This window comes from Chroicocephalus ridibundus, chromosome 5, assembly GCF_963924245.1.
Source record: "Chroicocephalus ridibundus chromosome 5, bChrRid1.1, whole genome shotgun sequence".
In the NCBI taxonomy this organism is placed as follows: Eukaryota; Metazoa; Chordata; class Aves; order Charadriiformes; family Laridae; genus Chroicocephalus; species Chroicocephalus ridibundus.
In genome coordinates this window covers 48643611-48659745 of record NC_086288.1, presented here as the reverse complement: position 1 = coordinate 48659745, position 16135 = coordinate 48643611, and the positions used below count along the sequence as shown (strand labels likewise).

The window sequence follows — 16135 nt, the reverse complement described above, 5'->3', positions numbered from 1 at the left end:
CTTTTGATGAAAAAAAAAATGTTTGAGCTCTGTGTGATTTCTTTGGTCATAATGATCCTGTACTGTAGACACTGAAAGTTCTTCCATAGTTTCATAGTCATTTTAAACCAGCATAAACCAGTGCTGCTGCTGAAAACAGATGTCCCATTGCCCCTCGCACTCTGGCCTCCACCATCCTTGTCCCATTGCTGATGTCTATGAGCTTGAGGATCTGACCCAGGTCAAGAGCAACCTGGAAGCAAGAAACAGCATTTAACTTGAATCAGCTCCCTGGCTGGGGTCAACATATATAAATAAGATTTAAACATGTCCAAGGGAAAGGATGGTATGGGGCAGAAGCAAGTAGTTGGGTCATACCCTTTCAACAGGAGTGCTGGCTCACATTGACTGGATACTGCTGTTAAACTATGGCCTTTGTATAAAAGCGATGAGTCTCAACCAACCCCAAGAGATCTGCTGTGGGTTTAGATCAGAAGGTAGCTGATCACAGTTTTATGACTGTTTATGACTGAGAGCTCATACAACATATACATATGGGTTGTTCTCACACATCTTTCTGGAGTTTTTCTGGTTGGTGGGGACTGAACTATCCAGACATACCCTGAATTCCCCCCTGATATTCCCCCTCATTTGTTCTGTCCTGCAAAGCCTTCAGTGCATAAGAGCAAAACCAAGAAACAGCCTTGACTCTGTCCTGTGCAGAGGAATGGAGAGTACCAGATAGCACACTCTGTATTTCTGCTTTGAAGTCATTTCAGCTGAGAATGATCTCTGCCTGGGGTAAGCTTAAGCAGAAAGGACACTCAGTCTGGCAATACAGAGGGTGGCTCCATAATCCTCTGGCCCAGACAGTGTCAGCTCTGGACACTGATCGTCCCATGATGCAACACAAATCTCCTGCTGCTGAGGTATGTCCCATTGACTCACCCAAAAGCAAGGCTGGCCTCCAGTACCCAGCCCACACTGGAGGTTTCCACTGACATCAGCAACTGTGAGACGTGTTTACATCAGCTATGGGATTCAGCTATGTGACACAGTGGCCAATATCCCACTCCTCAAGTCACATCTGTCACTCACCAGCCATCACATGGGAAGAAGTTTTATCTGCACTGTCCGGGATGCTTTTAAGGCAATATTGTAAGGTTAAGAAGTGCAAAAGCCCCCCATTGTTAATAAAGACGTGTCTGTATGTGGATTGTTACTGGACATTTGCCAGAACAACAGATTGCCTTGAAAAATATTTGGAAATGTTGTTCTGGAGCTTCCAGTTTTCCATAACAATGAGTAGCCACATGACATTTACAGTTCCCAAAGGAAAGGGTCAGTTTTGCCTGTGGAAGAAGCACAAATTGGAATATGCATCAAAGCTAAAATATCACTGTCTATCATCAGGGTACCAGGACACTAAATCAAGAAATGCTGAACTAAGAGCAAAGTGAGAGATCAGGTAAAGAGGACAGGTGATGGGCCTGCTATGTGGAGGAAGAGCAATCATAGTGTTTCCTCAGTGGATGTCAAACAAAGGTGTGCACGTGCTTCACAGGAGCAGCATCGACGTCTCACATAATGTGATGGTAGGGGAAGGTCGTCAGACACACACAAATCATGACAGAAGCAGCGTGTTCCTGGTTTGAGAGCCTAAACCACGACACAGCCTTTGCCCCTTTGTGTCATCTGCGTGTGGCTTTTGACTGGGTGTGAGGAGGAGCACAAGGGTATTTCTGTACGATGGGTGTGAAAACACCTGGAGCCCACTATACACGGAGCAGTGCTGCTGTGGAAGGCCATCTGCATGAGCAGGACAGCTCACTGTATAGCAGACACCACTGAAAGGCAGCAAAGACGGCAAAAGGCAGAGGCAAAAAAAAAAAGGCAGCAAAAGGTAGAGGAAAAGAAGGAGTAATTCCCCTTGTCTCAAAGGCAGCTCCTGCATATTCTATTTCTTGCCCTCGTGAGACGCTCCAGCAGGCAAAAATAAACCTTTGCTGTGTCTGCATGTGGTTGTTACTAACTAAATGCCAAGCTCTTCACACAGTGCTTTGTGTCAAGAGGGGATTCGGAGAGTCACAAATCCACTTAACCAGCACCAGTCGCATCACAAAAACAACAACAATGGAAATGAAACAAGCTGAGTGATTATTTAATGTAGACTGAGCCTGCAGCCAGCTTTTGGCCACAGGCAAAGTCCACCACTGTCAGAGAGTCTTTTCGCGGGTTTCAGTAGGCTTGGAAACATGCCCAAGATATGTGAAACCATAACCTGAACCACCCCTGGTGCTCGCAGGGGGAGTGGGAAGTTTCATACCGACAAACTTGAGTTTCAGCAGTCTCATCTGTGAGGGAAGACAACAGACCTCTATCCATCCCCCTGTCTTTCCAAATCACTTTCTTTCACATATACCTGCTCTTAAACACAGTCACACAACAGGACTGGAACTAGCACCGAGTTCCATACCAGATCTGTCTGTGTTTTCGTTGCTCGGGGAATGGGACCCATCTAAAATCCTGTAACCTCAACCTAAAGAGCCATCTCTTGTCTTTGCCTCACTGTTGTAAGTGAGGGTGTGCTTCCATGCACCATTTGTTCAATAGCAAAGCTGGCTTGAGGAGCTTCCAGTTCCTGGCCTCTTGATCTCAAAACAAATCTCCCCAAAGGTCTTCCAAAACAGTTATTCTGGAGGCTCCCAGTAAGGTGGATCAGCAAATCTGTCTGAGCTAAAAATAATTCCTCAAAAATAGTACAAGAAAGTATTTTTAATCTGGATAAAACTCAGAATTTCTTCCCGAGTTCACAGCTTTTTACTACCGGACAGCTTGAGCGACCACAGCTAGGCTGTTCCATCATCTGAGGGTAGCACTTGACATCTCATCATCATAAGGCTGCCATTCTCTCTTTGATGTGGCTGTCGCTCCTGCTGAGAAAATTAGGAGCCTGTGCTAGAGGCAAAATTAATTCTTCAACCTTTGTACATCCCAGAGAGCCATATAAGAGAAATCATAGAATCACAGAATGGTTTGGGCTGGAAGGGACCTCAAAGATCATCTAGTTCCAACCCCCCTGCCCTGGGCAGGGACACCTCCCACTAGACCAGGCTGCTCAAAGCCCCATCCAGCCTGGCCTTGAACACTTCCAGGGATGGGGCATCCACAGCCTCCCTGGGCAACCTGTTCCAGTGCCTCCCCACCCTCCCAGTAAAGAATTTCTTCCTAATATCCAATCTAAATCTCCCCTCCAGTTTGAAACCGTTACCCCTCATCCTATCATTACACTCCCTGATAAAGAGTCCCTCCCCATCCTCCTGTAAGCCCCCTTTAGATACTTCCATAGGCAATCTGCATACGTACTCCTTCGTCAAAGACTGTGACCCCCGTAGGACTGAGTGATGCTTACACACAGTCCCAGACATGGGGATGCCAGTCCCAAAGCGAAAAGGGTTACAAACGCTACAGCAGCCCTTGGCTTTTCCACCTGTAAGGTTGGCTGTAGCCTAGCAATGCCCCATTCCTCAGGCAAACCCCATGGTCAGCAGTGCTCCTCAACACATCCAGTCAAAATAACACTTCAGGTTCCTGTCCCTACCACAGTTACTGATCATTTGTAAATTCAGGCTTTGAGAGCTGCACTTGCAGAGAACTGTAATAGGTTGGTATGGATGGAGGACGTAGGGAAATGGGTGGTAGCACCTGAATGAACATATGGCAGAGGAAGGGCTGTAAGTGTGGCACCCAGATCAGCAAGTCATCAAGATCCCAGCATGCCCACATGCAGCTTCTCAGATGCTGGGACTGGGAAACAGAGGACAGAATAAAAGAAGGGAAAACATAAAAAGGCCATTTCAACTCTCCAGAAACTTCTCAGAAGTAGTAGCAAGATAGAGCGTTGTTACTACAAACAGAAACCTTCCTGCAAAACTGGGATCAATCCACAGACAGGACTTTTCCACAGGTATTTTACATGTTATAATCACTCAAGTGAGGTGCACCGGAAAGCCACATACGAAATCTTCTGAGGTATTGACCTCAAAATACACAAGCATCTTCTACTACATATGGCTTTCAGGACCTGGGAAGTACAATTTGTTCTGTTTTACAGACACACTGAGGAACAAAGCTTCACTCCAGGTCATACCAGTATTTTACAATAAAGTGGCGTGTGAATTCCTGTGTCCTAACTCACAGTCTTGCCTCCCAACCACACATTGCTTCTTCTGCAGACACAGGACCCATTCCTTCAAGCCTTCGCTAAAGGTCTTCATAAAGCAGGATTTCTACTCAGACCAAGCGTACAATGTTTACAGACCCAGCCAGGTTCTCTATTAATGTTCTTAAAGTCATTTTGTGTATCTAAGCTACTGCTGTCAGGCTTCCTAACAGCTGGTTAGAAAGACGTTTTACAAGAAAGGTGAGATCTTCGGCTGAGTCATCCTCATGTCGAAGAGATAGTCCGGGGTATTTTTGCTGACTCCCTCAGACTAATCTCATTATCTCTAAAACAGGAATATAAAGAGAAGTCTGGTGTTTCTGTGAGACAGTGGAGACTGCTGACATGGACATTTGTGTTATCTAAGGGCTTTGGGACAGGAAGAAGAGCTGTGTGTCAGCTGTTCTGTAGTGACTGCTCATGCACACAGTCATATACATATATATTACATGTATATAGCATACTAATAGGCAGGAGCATATTCTTTCTGCCCGTTGCTTATATGCAACACTCCAACTAAACAAATATGGAAGGTGGAATGATGGGACCATGTCTGGGCTTGGTGTGCCTAGAACAGGGTCATCTTATGCCGAATATGGCCCTCACGTGATACAGTCTGGCTGATAGATCACACTCTTCCACATACACATGAGATAGTTATGACTGATCAATTCGACCCTCTAGACATTCTGACCACATATATAATTGTGCTCACACAAAACAGCACAAGGACTGGAGAGACCAGGTCCACTTCTTTCACTTAATGTGATTAAAAGTGAGAGCAAAACTGTGGTCATAGTCTTCCACGCAGCATGATGCCACCACCTGTGAGTGAAATCACCCTCTGGAGGTGCTTCTCCATATTGTCTGTGGATGGAGAAGGGGCCTGCAAGCAGGCTCCTAGATTAGGGACCTCAATGAAATCACTAAGTGAGATGGAACAGCTAAAGGTCTTGGCAGTTTTTGCAAATTTGTGTTGTTTTCATTGAAAGAAGAATTAAAAACAAAACCTCAAATTACTCCGATCCAAAAATTTGTGACAAACTCTAGGGTCAGTTTGAAAAGTTTATGAACAATTCAATTTTTCAGAGATTCATTTTGAGAGATCCTTGTACACTATTGATATGAAACCAGATCAAAATCAAAACCTTTGTATGTTAAGATGGGTTTGTGGCCAGGTGAGCTGAGTTTGCTACCTTAAGAACAAAGCTACAACGGCTGTTCTACGCAACATGGAATTAAGATAACTAAATTATGCTTTATTTGTTACATTTGTCCAAACAATATGTGATATTTATTTTTTTTTTGGAGTAAGAGTTTCATATTCTGTGTGTGAACACTTTAAAAAACCTTACATAAACATCAGAATAAAACCACTGTGCACCAACATTAGCTATTTCAGTTTACCTGTAAAGAGAATTTATCCAACAGATGATGTTAAAAAGAAATAAACAGAGCCATAATTCTCAGAATTTGTAAAGGGCTTGAAGGATACTCTTTAGGAAGGATGAGACAAGACATTTCTAATACATTCCAAAACAAAAGCAAACTAAAAGGGGTAGCAATCTACACAGGTTTGAAACACAGTGAATATTTGCACAGACCTCAACACACACAAGCTGAAACTGCTAAATTTCAAACTTGCCAGCATATGGTTTCACAAGCTACCAACTGCAACACGCCTGCAACTTTCTGTGGCTTCTCATCACAGCAGTCAAGTTGCATGATCTCTGGTGGTGTTCGGGAATCCCAGAAGCCACCTGGAATCCCCTGATCGGGATAACCCTCCATATCTCAGTTTTTGAGATCTAATCTGAAAACTTGTCTCCAATTAAATGTTTTGGATCTGGGCTCACAAAGATTTCTTTAACCAAGCTCGAAATAAATTTTTGTATCTAAATGCTCAGGAATGGATCTTATTCCCACCATGCTGTTTCTTCCCTTCGTCCTTTCAGAATTTGAAAACAAACCATTGCCCTTCAGAGAGACTTGTTTTCCATAACTGTGCTTATGCAGACATCCTTCATATCATAAACAGCTGTCAGATCTTGGTCTCTGCTTCTAGGAGTGCTTTATATGGGTTTTATTTCTCAGTAGGTTTTATCAGGGATAAAGTTCTGAAACTACAACTGTCAAGTGTTGTAACAGCTACCGTACAGTTCAGAAGAAGCACAAGTGGGCATAATTCAAACCAGATATCCATTAGAACTCACATTTATGTTTAGATGACATAAAAGAAAGGCTTTGATAATAATGTCCCTTGCCTGCTACTGTGCATTCCTATCCCTGTTTTTTGCACTTCCATTAGCCGCTCTCGCTGAAAACCCACAACAGCTTGCAGCCTCCAGTGCAGAGCCTAACTTTACAACTCAAGTTGCAAGGATTGATGCTGCCTCCCTTACATGCTCAAGTCCAGCCCTTGGTACCAGCCAGGAATAGCAATCATCAAACGATGACACTGTTTTCTCTCTTAAATGCCAAGAGACTCAACAGTGTGTCTGTGTCCTGTGAATTCTGGTATGCGCTGCCTGCAATGTCTGTTTCTATATATTCCTGCCAACTGCATGACTTCATTCAGCTGTGTGATATTCCAGACAACACAACACTGAAAATAACACTGGCACTTACCTGAGCTGCCAGTGCCTTCCGATGCACTTCTGGATGTTTTTGGCTGGCTCTGTTTGCTACTTGTTCGTACAGTGACTGAAGGAGGAACGGTGCTGCTGCTGTCTCCACGAATCGTTGAGAGATCCTGCATGCTAAAGCTCCTTAGTCTCTCAGACAGGGCCCCCTGTCCCTAGTTAAACAAGCAAGCAAATAACACACATAAAAGTTAGATTCCACAGTGCATTTCTGCTCCCTAGCTCATTGAAATCCACCAGGACAGTAGCAAGAGAAAAAATTTTCTGGTCCAGTAACCTAGAGAGGACAAAAATGAGTTGTTAAAAGTGTCATTTCCCTCTTTGCTCTTCCTTTGTAACTGCTTCTATGCACAAAGTCATTCAAACTTTTGATAGCAAGCATCTCTGATTCTTCAATGCGGTCCTCTGAGCTCAGAGCAGCCTTGGCCACATCTAAAGGAGCAGGATGTTGCTGTAACTTTCTAGTAGGTACTTTTCTTTACTAGGATCTGAGTCATGTATGTGCTTGGCTTCAGAAACACAATTAAATAGGCTGCATCAAAATAACTCTCTTTTAATCATCTATGAAGATATTCACTCAGTCATACACAGAATTTCTAGAGCACAGAAAATTTGACACTTTAATAAAAAGCTACTGTTAAATCAAAGAAATATTTCAGTGCTTTTTTTTTCATGCAACTTAAGAAATAAACTAAGACAACATTTTTCTTTCTTTTTAGACTAGCTCTCAATCAGGCAACATGCATATTCTTGGTGAAAGGAATGTAGCTGTTCTTTGTAAAGGATGGGTCAATTAAAACACACCTTTCATTAAAATGATATCCCATCAAAAAGTTGACTATATGTATACAGAGAGAGGATACCTCTTTCTGAATTCTGTAACCGTCATACTACACCACTGCCATAAAGTAAGAATACCAGAAAATACAACCAATACAGAACTATCTATCCTTCTCTATGGGCTATATTAAGTGTCATTAAGAATATAAATAGCATAACTGATAAAAAGTACATTTAGGTTTTAGGATTTTATTGAGCGGTGGAGGGTCTAAAAGATATTTCATAGCATACAGTCTTCACAAAAATACTGAATTAAATACATAGAGCCTGATTCCAAAATCATTTCTGCTAGTGTAAATGAGGAAAAATTCAATGGATGCTTCGACAGAGGTGAAATCAGGAAGATGGCAAATACCAGTAACTATTGCCCTGTTTAACGAAACAGATAAGACACTCCATAGCAATTCACACACCACCTTCGTTTAGACTTTTATTTGACAAAGCAATACATAAGTGGAAGCATAGCCTGAACACTGCCAGAGGTCTCTAGGTTGGGTCTGGAGCAGAACACACCACTGCTCCCTTCTGGGCTGCAGATTTGAGTCTCCTTCCCGCAAAACCAGGGTGGAGGTGAAGGGCCAGTGGAGAGTACGCTCTGGTGCTGGCGTGGCACAGAGAAAGGACTCATCCTGACCTTCTACAATCAAAAGCAAGACTGGACACATTCCCTGCTTGAAGCAGTTGGGCAACGCTACCTTGTCCCCTAGTGCACTGGCATGGATACATTGGGAAGGCAATGCGTTAATTTACCTACCAGTACTGATTTACCAACATCACTGCAGAAATTTCACATGTAGAGTCATGGAAATATCAGTGGCTGTATCCCATATAAATTCATTGGCACCTTACTTTTAGGGACTGTAAATAGACAAGGCATCAGGTGTTTATAACTACAGTCACTGTGACAGCTTGCGCTTTCTACATTCAAGAAAATTGCTAGATCAGAAATCTTCCAACTTTTCAGCCTAAAGCTTTTCATACAGGAAAAATCCTTTAAGGGTTCAAACTTCCTTCTCAACTCCAGAGCACATCAACTTAACCACAGGCAGGCTACACAGCCTGGACTACAGCATTTTTCTGCATTAGCAAGAAGCAAACAGCACACAATGATAATTTCTCCAATGCTGTCCCAAAGCATCATCAGTAGAAATACACTTCATTTAAGAAAAATAAAATTGATCTGTCCTTTGTAGGGCAGAGTCACCTGGTGGAGCTAGCCAGGAAGCTGCACTGGGATTTTTCTCTTTATTTGACTGAATCTTTGGTTTCTTGAGATCTCTCTCTGTGTTTTGTGTTTGGCAGCATTTTGCATCTAGCTTTTCTGCAGGCTATTACAGAGGACTTTCCACACACCCACCATGCTCTTCCTGCAGACTTACTTTGCTCTTTCTCATTAGCCTGTTCTACTTCCGAAAGTATTTTAAATGGATGAGGCTTTTTTGCTGGTATACCAAGATATTTTATTTTGCTTATTTATATGCTTGCCAGTGGAGTCCATAGAGCTGATGTTTTGTTAAAACCTCACCTCTCCCATCTCACTCTCTAATCTGCCACAAAAGTTGACGGCCGAATTTTGGCTACTTTCCTGACAGTGGCTGAGCCACTCTTGGGACACATTCTCACTCTAACAGGCATCTCAAGTTTTTCGTCTTAAGCCAGTCTAAGGTACATCTACTCTGCAGTCTATGAATGCAACTGTCACTGGGCTGGCATACTGAAATTTCCTTGCATGGCTGGTTAGCTGGGTGCCATCTCACCCGCTCAAAACTCAGTGCAGTTCTAGGTGGGTTTTGTAGCTTGCACTGAATTCCTGCATTGCCACCCTATTCTCAGTAACTGGTTTAAAGCTAACACAAGACATCCTACCCTGCAGTTTGACTACAACAGACATCCCTAGCGATATCAAGATGAGAGCAATCAGATCACTAAATAATATTTTGCTGTTGCAGAATGACTGGATCAGCACATCCAGAGAGTTAGCAATTGATGAGCTGTTGTAACTCGAGTGCTGTATTCCTCCCACACCACCAGCTCAAGTGTCAGCAGTGCTCAAGCTTTTAACCTCCTCCCAGCCGCTCTGCCCAGCCAGCTAACCCAAATACCATTTCATTCCAGCGAGCAATTGATGCATGTGGGCACGAGTCAGATTAGAGACGAGATTCACATGTCAGACCAACCTGGCAGGGAATATGACACTAACGCACCCTTTTGCATTGAATATGAGGAGGATATGTTAATATTCTTGCATTGCAACTTGTGATGTAGCAGCATATAATGATCAAAGGCCCCAGAGACAACTTTGAAACAACAAGGGCCTGACATGTGCCTGTCATCTGTGAATCTGTTACATTAGCATATAATACATGACAACCCTAAACACACAATCCCAGCAGCTGTGCTTAACAACTTGAACTTTCTCCAGGAAAAAAATCTAAAAATTATCTTTTCTTGATTTTTGCTTTAATTTAAACTAAGTTTATAACAGCAAAGATAAATATTGCTCATCACACAAATCATTCACTCAGCACAAGAAGGACATGGACCTGTTGGAACAGGTCCAGTGGAGGGCCACAAAGATGGTCGGAGGGCTGGAGCACCTATGCTATGAGGACAGACTAAGAGAGTTGGGGCTGTTCAGCCTGGAGAAGAAAAGGCTCCGGCGGAGAACTTACAGCCCCTTCCAGTACCTAAAAGGGGCCTACAGGAGAGATGGGGAGGGATTCTTTATCAGGGAGTGGAGTGATAGGACAAGGGGTACCAGCTTCAAACTGAAAGAAGGGAGATTTAGATTGGATATTAGGAAGAAATTCTTTACTGGGAGGGTGGGGAGGCACTGGAACAGGTTGCCCAGGGAAGCTGCGGATGCCCCATCGCTGGAAGTGTTCAAGGCCAGGCTGGATGAGGTTTTGAGCAGCCTGGTCTAGTGGGAGGTGTCCCTGCCCATGGCAGGGGGGTTGGAACTAGATGATCTTTGAGGTCCCTTCCAGCCCAAACCATTCTGTGATTCTATTCTATGATCATAACAAAATATTACTGTTCCTACCATTCCATGAAACAGTTTGTCCAAATCTCAGAAATGGCAGGGATAGCAAAGGCTTAGGCTGAGTGAGGACAGTGAACATGCGTGAAAGGCTGATGACTTCCCTTCCATTTCTTTTTTTTTTTTTTTTTCCAAATTTTTGTACCTTTGGTCTTTGTAGGGATAGACTTGATTTAGTAACTCCTAGGGCACAACATAACACCCACAATTTTTTCCCAGTTGCCCCAAATAGAAAACATGTCAGCAATTATGATGACAGTAGAGTCAGGATGGTTTCAGAGTGAAATGGAAAATTTTGTTACCAACCTTAATTTCCCCATCAGATAAGCAGCTGCTGTATGTGAAATCACAAACATTTGAAAAGCCAGCACTGTGAGAGTTTGCACCGCAGTCATTATATGTTTTAGCAATAACAACTTTATCCAGCTGTGACACTTATTATTCCACAATAAGTCTTATCATTTATTAACAAAAGGAAAAAAAAGTTAATAGCTTTATTTCACAATAGAATAGATTTAGCACAGCACACACCTTGGGCTGTGTTTGGTTAAAACAATTGTGTGGAAGATGAAGAGCTGCTGTTTTGGGGATGTTTGTTTACCGTCTTGGCCGTGAACATACAGATGCTCTTCCAACTGCTAAAGACACGTGAGATGTCCTAGAAATTTCAGCACACCGTGTGTCTGCACAGAGAGAAGATCCAGGTCCTGAAGTTATGTCTATGCTGCAGGCGAGAGGTGTGCTTGCAGCATGTCGACACAGATCTGGGCTAGTTTTATCCTACAGACCGTGACAGCAGTAATATTATGACAGTCGCTGTGATAACAACATTTCATTGTGTCAACAGCAAAACAGCATGGTGGTATTATAAAACCTGTTGAAAATGGGGAGGGCTGTAGGACTACGGATGACACCACCTCTCTCTCTCCCGTCACTGAACACCAACTGCCCTGTCAGGATGATTGTGCTGGCAGTGTGGGACCAGCATGTCAGGGACTTCATCCCCTGCTGGAGGACCCGAGCATGAAGCGGTGCTGGAAGACTAACCCTTACCCTCCCTGGGCACAAGATCGTCTAGACCCAACTTCTACCTCATCCTGCTGAGACTTATCCTGGGACACAGACTGTCCCCATGAACATGGCATTTCTGATCCAGTATTCAGTGATTTTGCTAGACGGTGAGGTTTTGGTAGCAACAAGTGGGAGCACGTGTGTGTCTGTTCCCTGTTCACTATAGTGTACCTGCTCCCAAATTCATCTGATCTTCTCACCCCTAGAAAAGTTCACCCTGTAGGTGAAGGTATAGCACTAGCTGAAAGCAGACCTCTTCAGGCTTTCTTCACCTCTTCCTCTCCCAGGACCCACCAACCTCGCTAGGTCCACAGATGGTCAGTTCTCTCTTTAAAGGGACAGAAAAGGGCCAGGCTGGGGCAGGGCTTGGTGCTATTGAATAGGACAAAAGACAAATCCTAGAAAGGACACAGTAATATCACCCCCCAGTAACTTGGTATCAACCTTATTTAGGTTCACAACACTACCAATGGTATTAGGGCATCGCCCATCAAGACATGGATGTTTAAGCTGCAGCAGCTCACCTGTGATTCTAAGGGAAGTTAAAGTTCCCACCCATGTGGCATAGTAATTAATCTAAAACTAGTTTAGGTACATTTCTACCTGCTTCAGTCAAAATTGCAACTGTAGTATAGGCATACCCTACTTCCCCACATCTAGTGCATTCTCTCCTTATTTTTGCCTTAAAGAGTAGGACAAAACAGTATCAAAATACCAAGCTTTCAAAGCCAGCTAACCTGCATGCTACCTTCCTCTAAATGTTGCAGACACCGTCATTTCCAGAAACAAACATTAACCTCTGTGGGCCCAGAGCACAAGCACTGATGCAACCAATATTTGCTTGGAAGGATCAAAAATCTTGATCCCTTCCAAAATATGATGTCATTACTGTGTCGGGCACTCTAAAAGGCACTCCATCAGAAACAGCTAGAATTGTCTTCATTATTTTGCCTCTCTATAATTAATCTCTGCATTCACATTTGAAGTAAAACTTTTTAGAGAGAGATGGATTTATAAATCTGGAAAAATTGGTTTTACATTAAAAATAATCCAGATATGTAGGTAGCTTTACATAGGCTCTAGGTAAATAAAGTTAGGCACATAATTTGAAAATCTGTAGTTTATATAGTAGTCACATTAAATATGATCTAAATATAAACAAATATTATATATCTAAATATAAACTTCAGTCTGACAATCTGAAAGAATTCTGTAGACATTATTTAGGCTTCAAAACACTTCTAATATCTACAAACTCCACTTTGCAGCTGTGGAAACTGTAACACAGCATGGTAAAATGACACAAATCAGGAACAAAAAAACATCAAGTCATAGAAGAGAAGCTTTTAATACGATCAACGTTAATACAGGATGGCACCTTCTGGCCTTTTGCATCTTAGGATCAGTAGTTAATGGACAGGCAAGGGAACACTAAGTCACACTCACCACACTTCCAGCACAATACTAAATCTGTTAATGTTCTCCTCTCTTTTTGCTGTCACTTTGGTTAGCAGTTCTCCTCCACGCTAGCAGACATGTCTGCATGCATGTTACAGCCTCCATTCTGCAGAGATTCACTACAAGGTGTAGCGCATATTCCTAGGATGTCAGTTATCCCTATGGTGTCAGCAGGACTCCCCCAACCACACCTATCAGAAAATGCTTGCAGAGATGCACCTTCACTTCTGAGCCAAGTCCTGGCCTCACTAGCTCCACTGCAACCCAAACCATCCTATTGGGATGACAGCAGTGGGAGAGAGGCTCCCTTTATCCATTAGCAAGAAAACATGATCAAACACAGCAGCTTGGCCAATGCAGTAGCAAAAACCTAAGTTAGATAGGTTTTCCACGTACAAAGCTCCCTGCCTGGCTGCTGGAGTCTCTCTGATTGCCAGCAGAGGACTTGGAAGGCATTTTGCTGATGAGATCAAAGACAGGATTTTAAAGCTCAGCACGTAGGATCTACCCACTGGAAGCAGAGCAGACAGCACCTGGCCTCAGACCAATCTCAGGTGAAAACAGTTCAAACTAGTCTAATGGGGAGGCAGACATTAGTTAGGAGTTAGTATAAGCATTCAGCAGATTACCTGCCCTTTTTTCTGGTCCCAATACAAGTGTAAATGAAGTAGCTGAGAGACCTATCAAGGGAAAAAAGAGAGCCATTGTGGCAACACACATAAAAGCTTTGAGAATAAGGTCTATTTGAAGCATAAGTAATCCAGGCAGACATGAGCACGACACTGGGCACCAATGTGCAGGAACTGACATACGCATAAGAAGCAGGGAGACCCACCTGTGGACTACACCTTTGAACATAGATTCTCCCTTCCTCAGCTTTCCCAGAGAGGTGGAGAAACCACTCCATAACCGCAGCTGACAGGGTGTTACCTAGCAAGTGTGTTTAAAGAGTAAAGCAAATTATAAACACAATGGGCTGTCACTTCACTCTTTGCACTTGGCCGATCCTTCCCCCTGGAGAAAACCCCAGCGTCTGGCCATCTCTGTAATCCAGACCTAAAACCATTAAGAAGAAAGTGCATTTATGACTAATTTAGGCACAGGATTAGGTGAGGGACACGTGGCAGTCATTTTAGTCCTGGTGACGCACAGGTCTTCTCAGAAGTAGGGTAATGCTGGGGAATTGCTCATGTCAATGAGTGGGAGCTTGCATGCAGAAGGGTATCACGCCTGGCTGCAGGCAGGCCCTGCTAAGAGCAAAACCGTTGGCTTTATGCTCTGAGCACAGGCCTGAGTGAAGGAGGAAATGGCTTCTTCCACTGTATGAACACAAAAACCTACAAGCAATATCCTTATGGCCAGGGCCTGCGTGCCGTGCCTAGCCTGAAACAGCTACCCGGTTTGGAGATGTCAGACAGTACTAAAGAATCAAAGGGAAGCCAGCTGACGTTAATGTTGATGGTGGAAACTTAATTTCATCCACCCTTTTTGTTTGTGCAGTTCATTTCCTCTCCTGGGAACTGTTTGTTATTGTCTCTCCCAGCCTGGTCTCTCTGTATAAATTTATTGTTTGGTTCTGCTGTCCTGTGCATTCACTGGCTATTGTCTGCTTCTTGGAGACATCAACGAAAGAGCCAGCAAGAGAGACAAACTGGAAACAGCTACCTGGATTGTAGCTGGGTTTTTACTGATTTGTGAAAAACAGATTCTCAAAAGATTTAAGAACGAAAGACACATCACACCATGACAGGAACAGTTCACAAAATTCTGCAATCCATGGCACGCTACCATACGTTTCAAGAAAGCCATTCATTGTTTCTCCTTATTGGTGTAACATAGCTCAGCCATGAGATCTTTGATTTGGGATCTCAAATGAAGATCCTTTAAAGGAAGCTACTTTCAAAAGCAGTGTGCTCAGCCCTTCTGAGATAACACGGATCCCCAAAGGTTTCTCAAACTGTGTAAATGACTCCTGACTTCTCCAGCTCTTGGCCATGTTACAGGCCAGGGCACATAACGTGGCCATTACAGATACGGTACTAAGCAGACTGGACAGAACCATCCTCTGATCCGTTTGGTAAGTAAACACTCTTCCTCTGAGTTGTGGGATCTAATCATTACAAAGAAGCCTAATCCAACGTCTTAAAGGGAAGGATGCTCCCCACCCCCTGCCTCCCTCTTTCCCAATTCAAGTGGAAGTGCAGTTCTCCACTGTCATGCCACAAAAGGCAGCATCTCTCTCCTGCACAAGTTTTTGCTCCAAACTCCCCTAGAAAATAGGTCTCAATTCTCATGGAAAATTAGGGATCTAAATATTGATTTTCAGGCAGTTGCACTGGCTATACCAGCCAGATACTAGAAATTAATTAAAAGATGCTGCTTGACTAGAGAGGATAAAATCTAAATCACCGCCAGCATTTCCCTTCTAGTGCCCTGGTTTAAAAACCAGGAAACACACTGGAAGACTTCCCAATAAACTTCTTGGGCTAAGGGGCCCTAAAGCAGTGGAGCTGCAACCCCCCAGGGGATGGTGAACGTGAAGGTGGAAATGGAAGTGAGGATGCTGGACTGGACAGGTAGTTGCGAGCTGAGGCAGTTTGGGAACTGCTGACGCTGCACTCCTGAGTGTTAAAAGAGGTGGATGTGCATACTGAAACCTTCCTGCGTTCGTCTGCGTGCCTGGTCTTTTTAACTGATAACCAGAGTGATTGCTAGCTCTGGCAGCACCGCAAGCCATATTTCCCCACTCATGAAAGGCTCCTGGACAGTTTTGCAGACTTATTAGGCACAAGCAGGCTTTTCATCAACACCAGTCATGCGTGCTTGCTCCCTCCACCTCATTTATAATCTCCTGCCAAGGCACTGCACCCACTGCCAGCAGCA

The 16135-nt window shown here is 43.6% G+C and overlaps 1 protein-coding gene across 6 annotated transcripts in view; it reads right to left on the bottom strand.

Annotated features, from left to right (window-relative positions):
• Positions 1-16135, bottom strand: part of REEP1 (receptor accessory protein 1) — a 71114-nt gene that overhangs the window by 15354 nt on the left and 39625 nt on the right. For all 6 annotated transcript variants that reach the window (XM_063337301.1, XM_063337302.1, XM_063337304.1 and 3 more), the window contains exon 6: positions 6830-6998. In XM_063337301.1, the coding sequence (XP_063193371.1) occupies positions 6830-6998 (169 nt within the window). The remainder of the gene's footprint in view (positions 1-6829; positions 6999-16135) is intronic.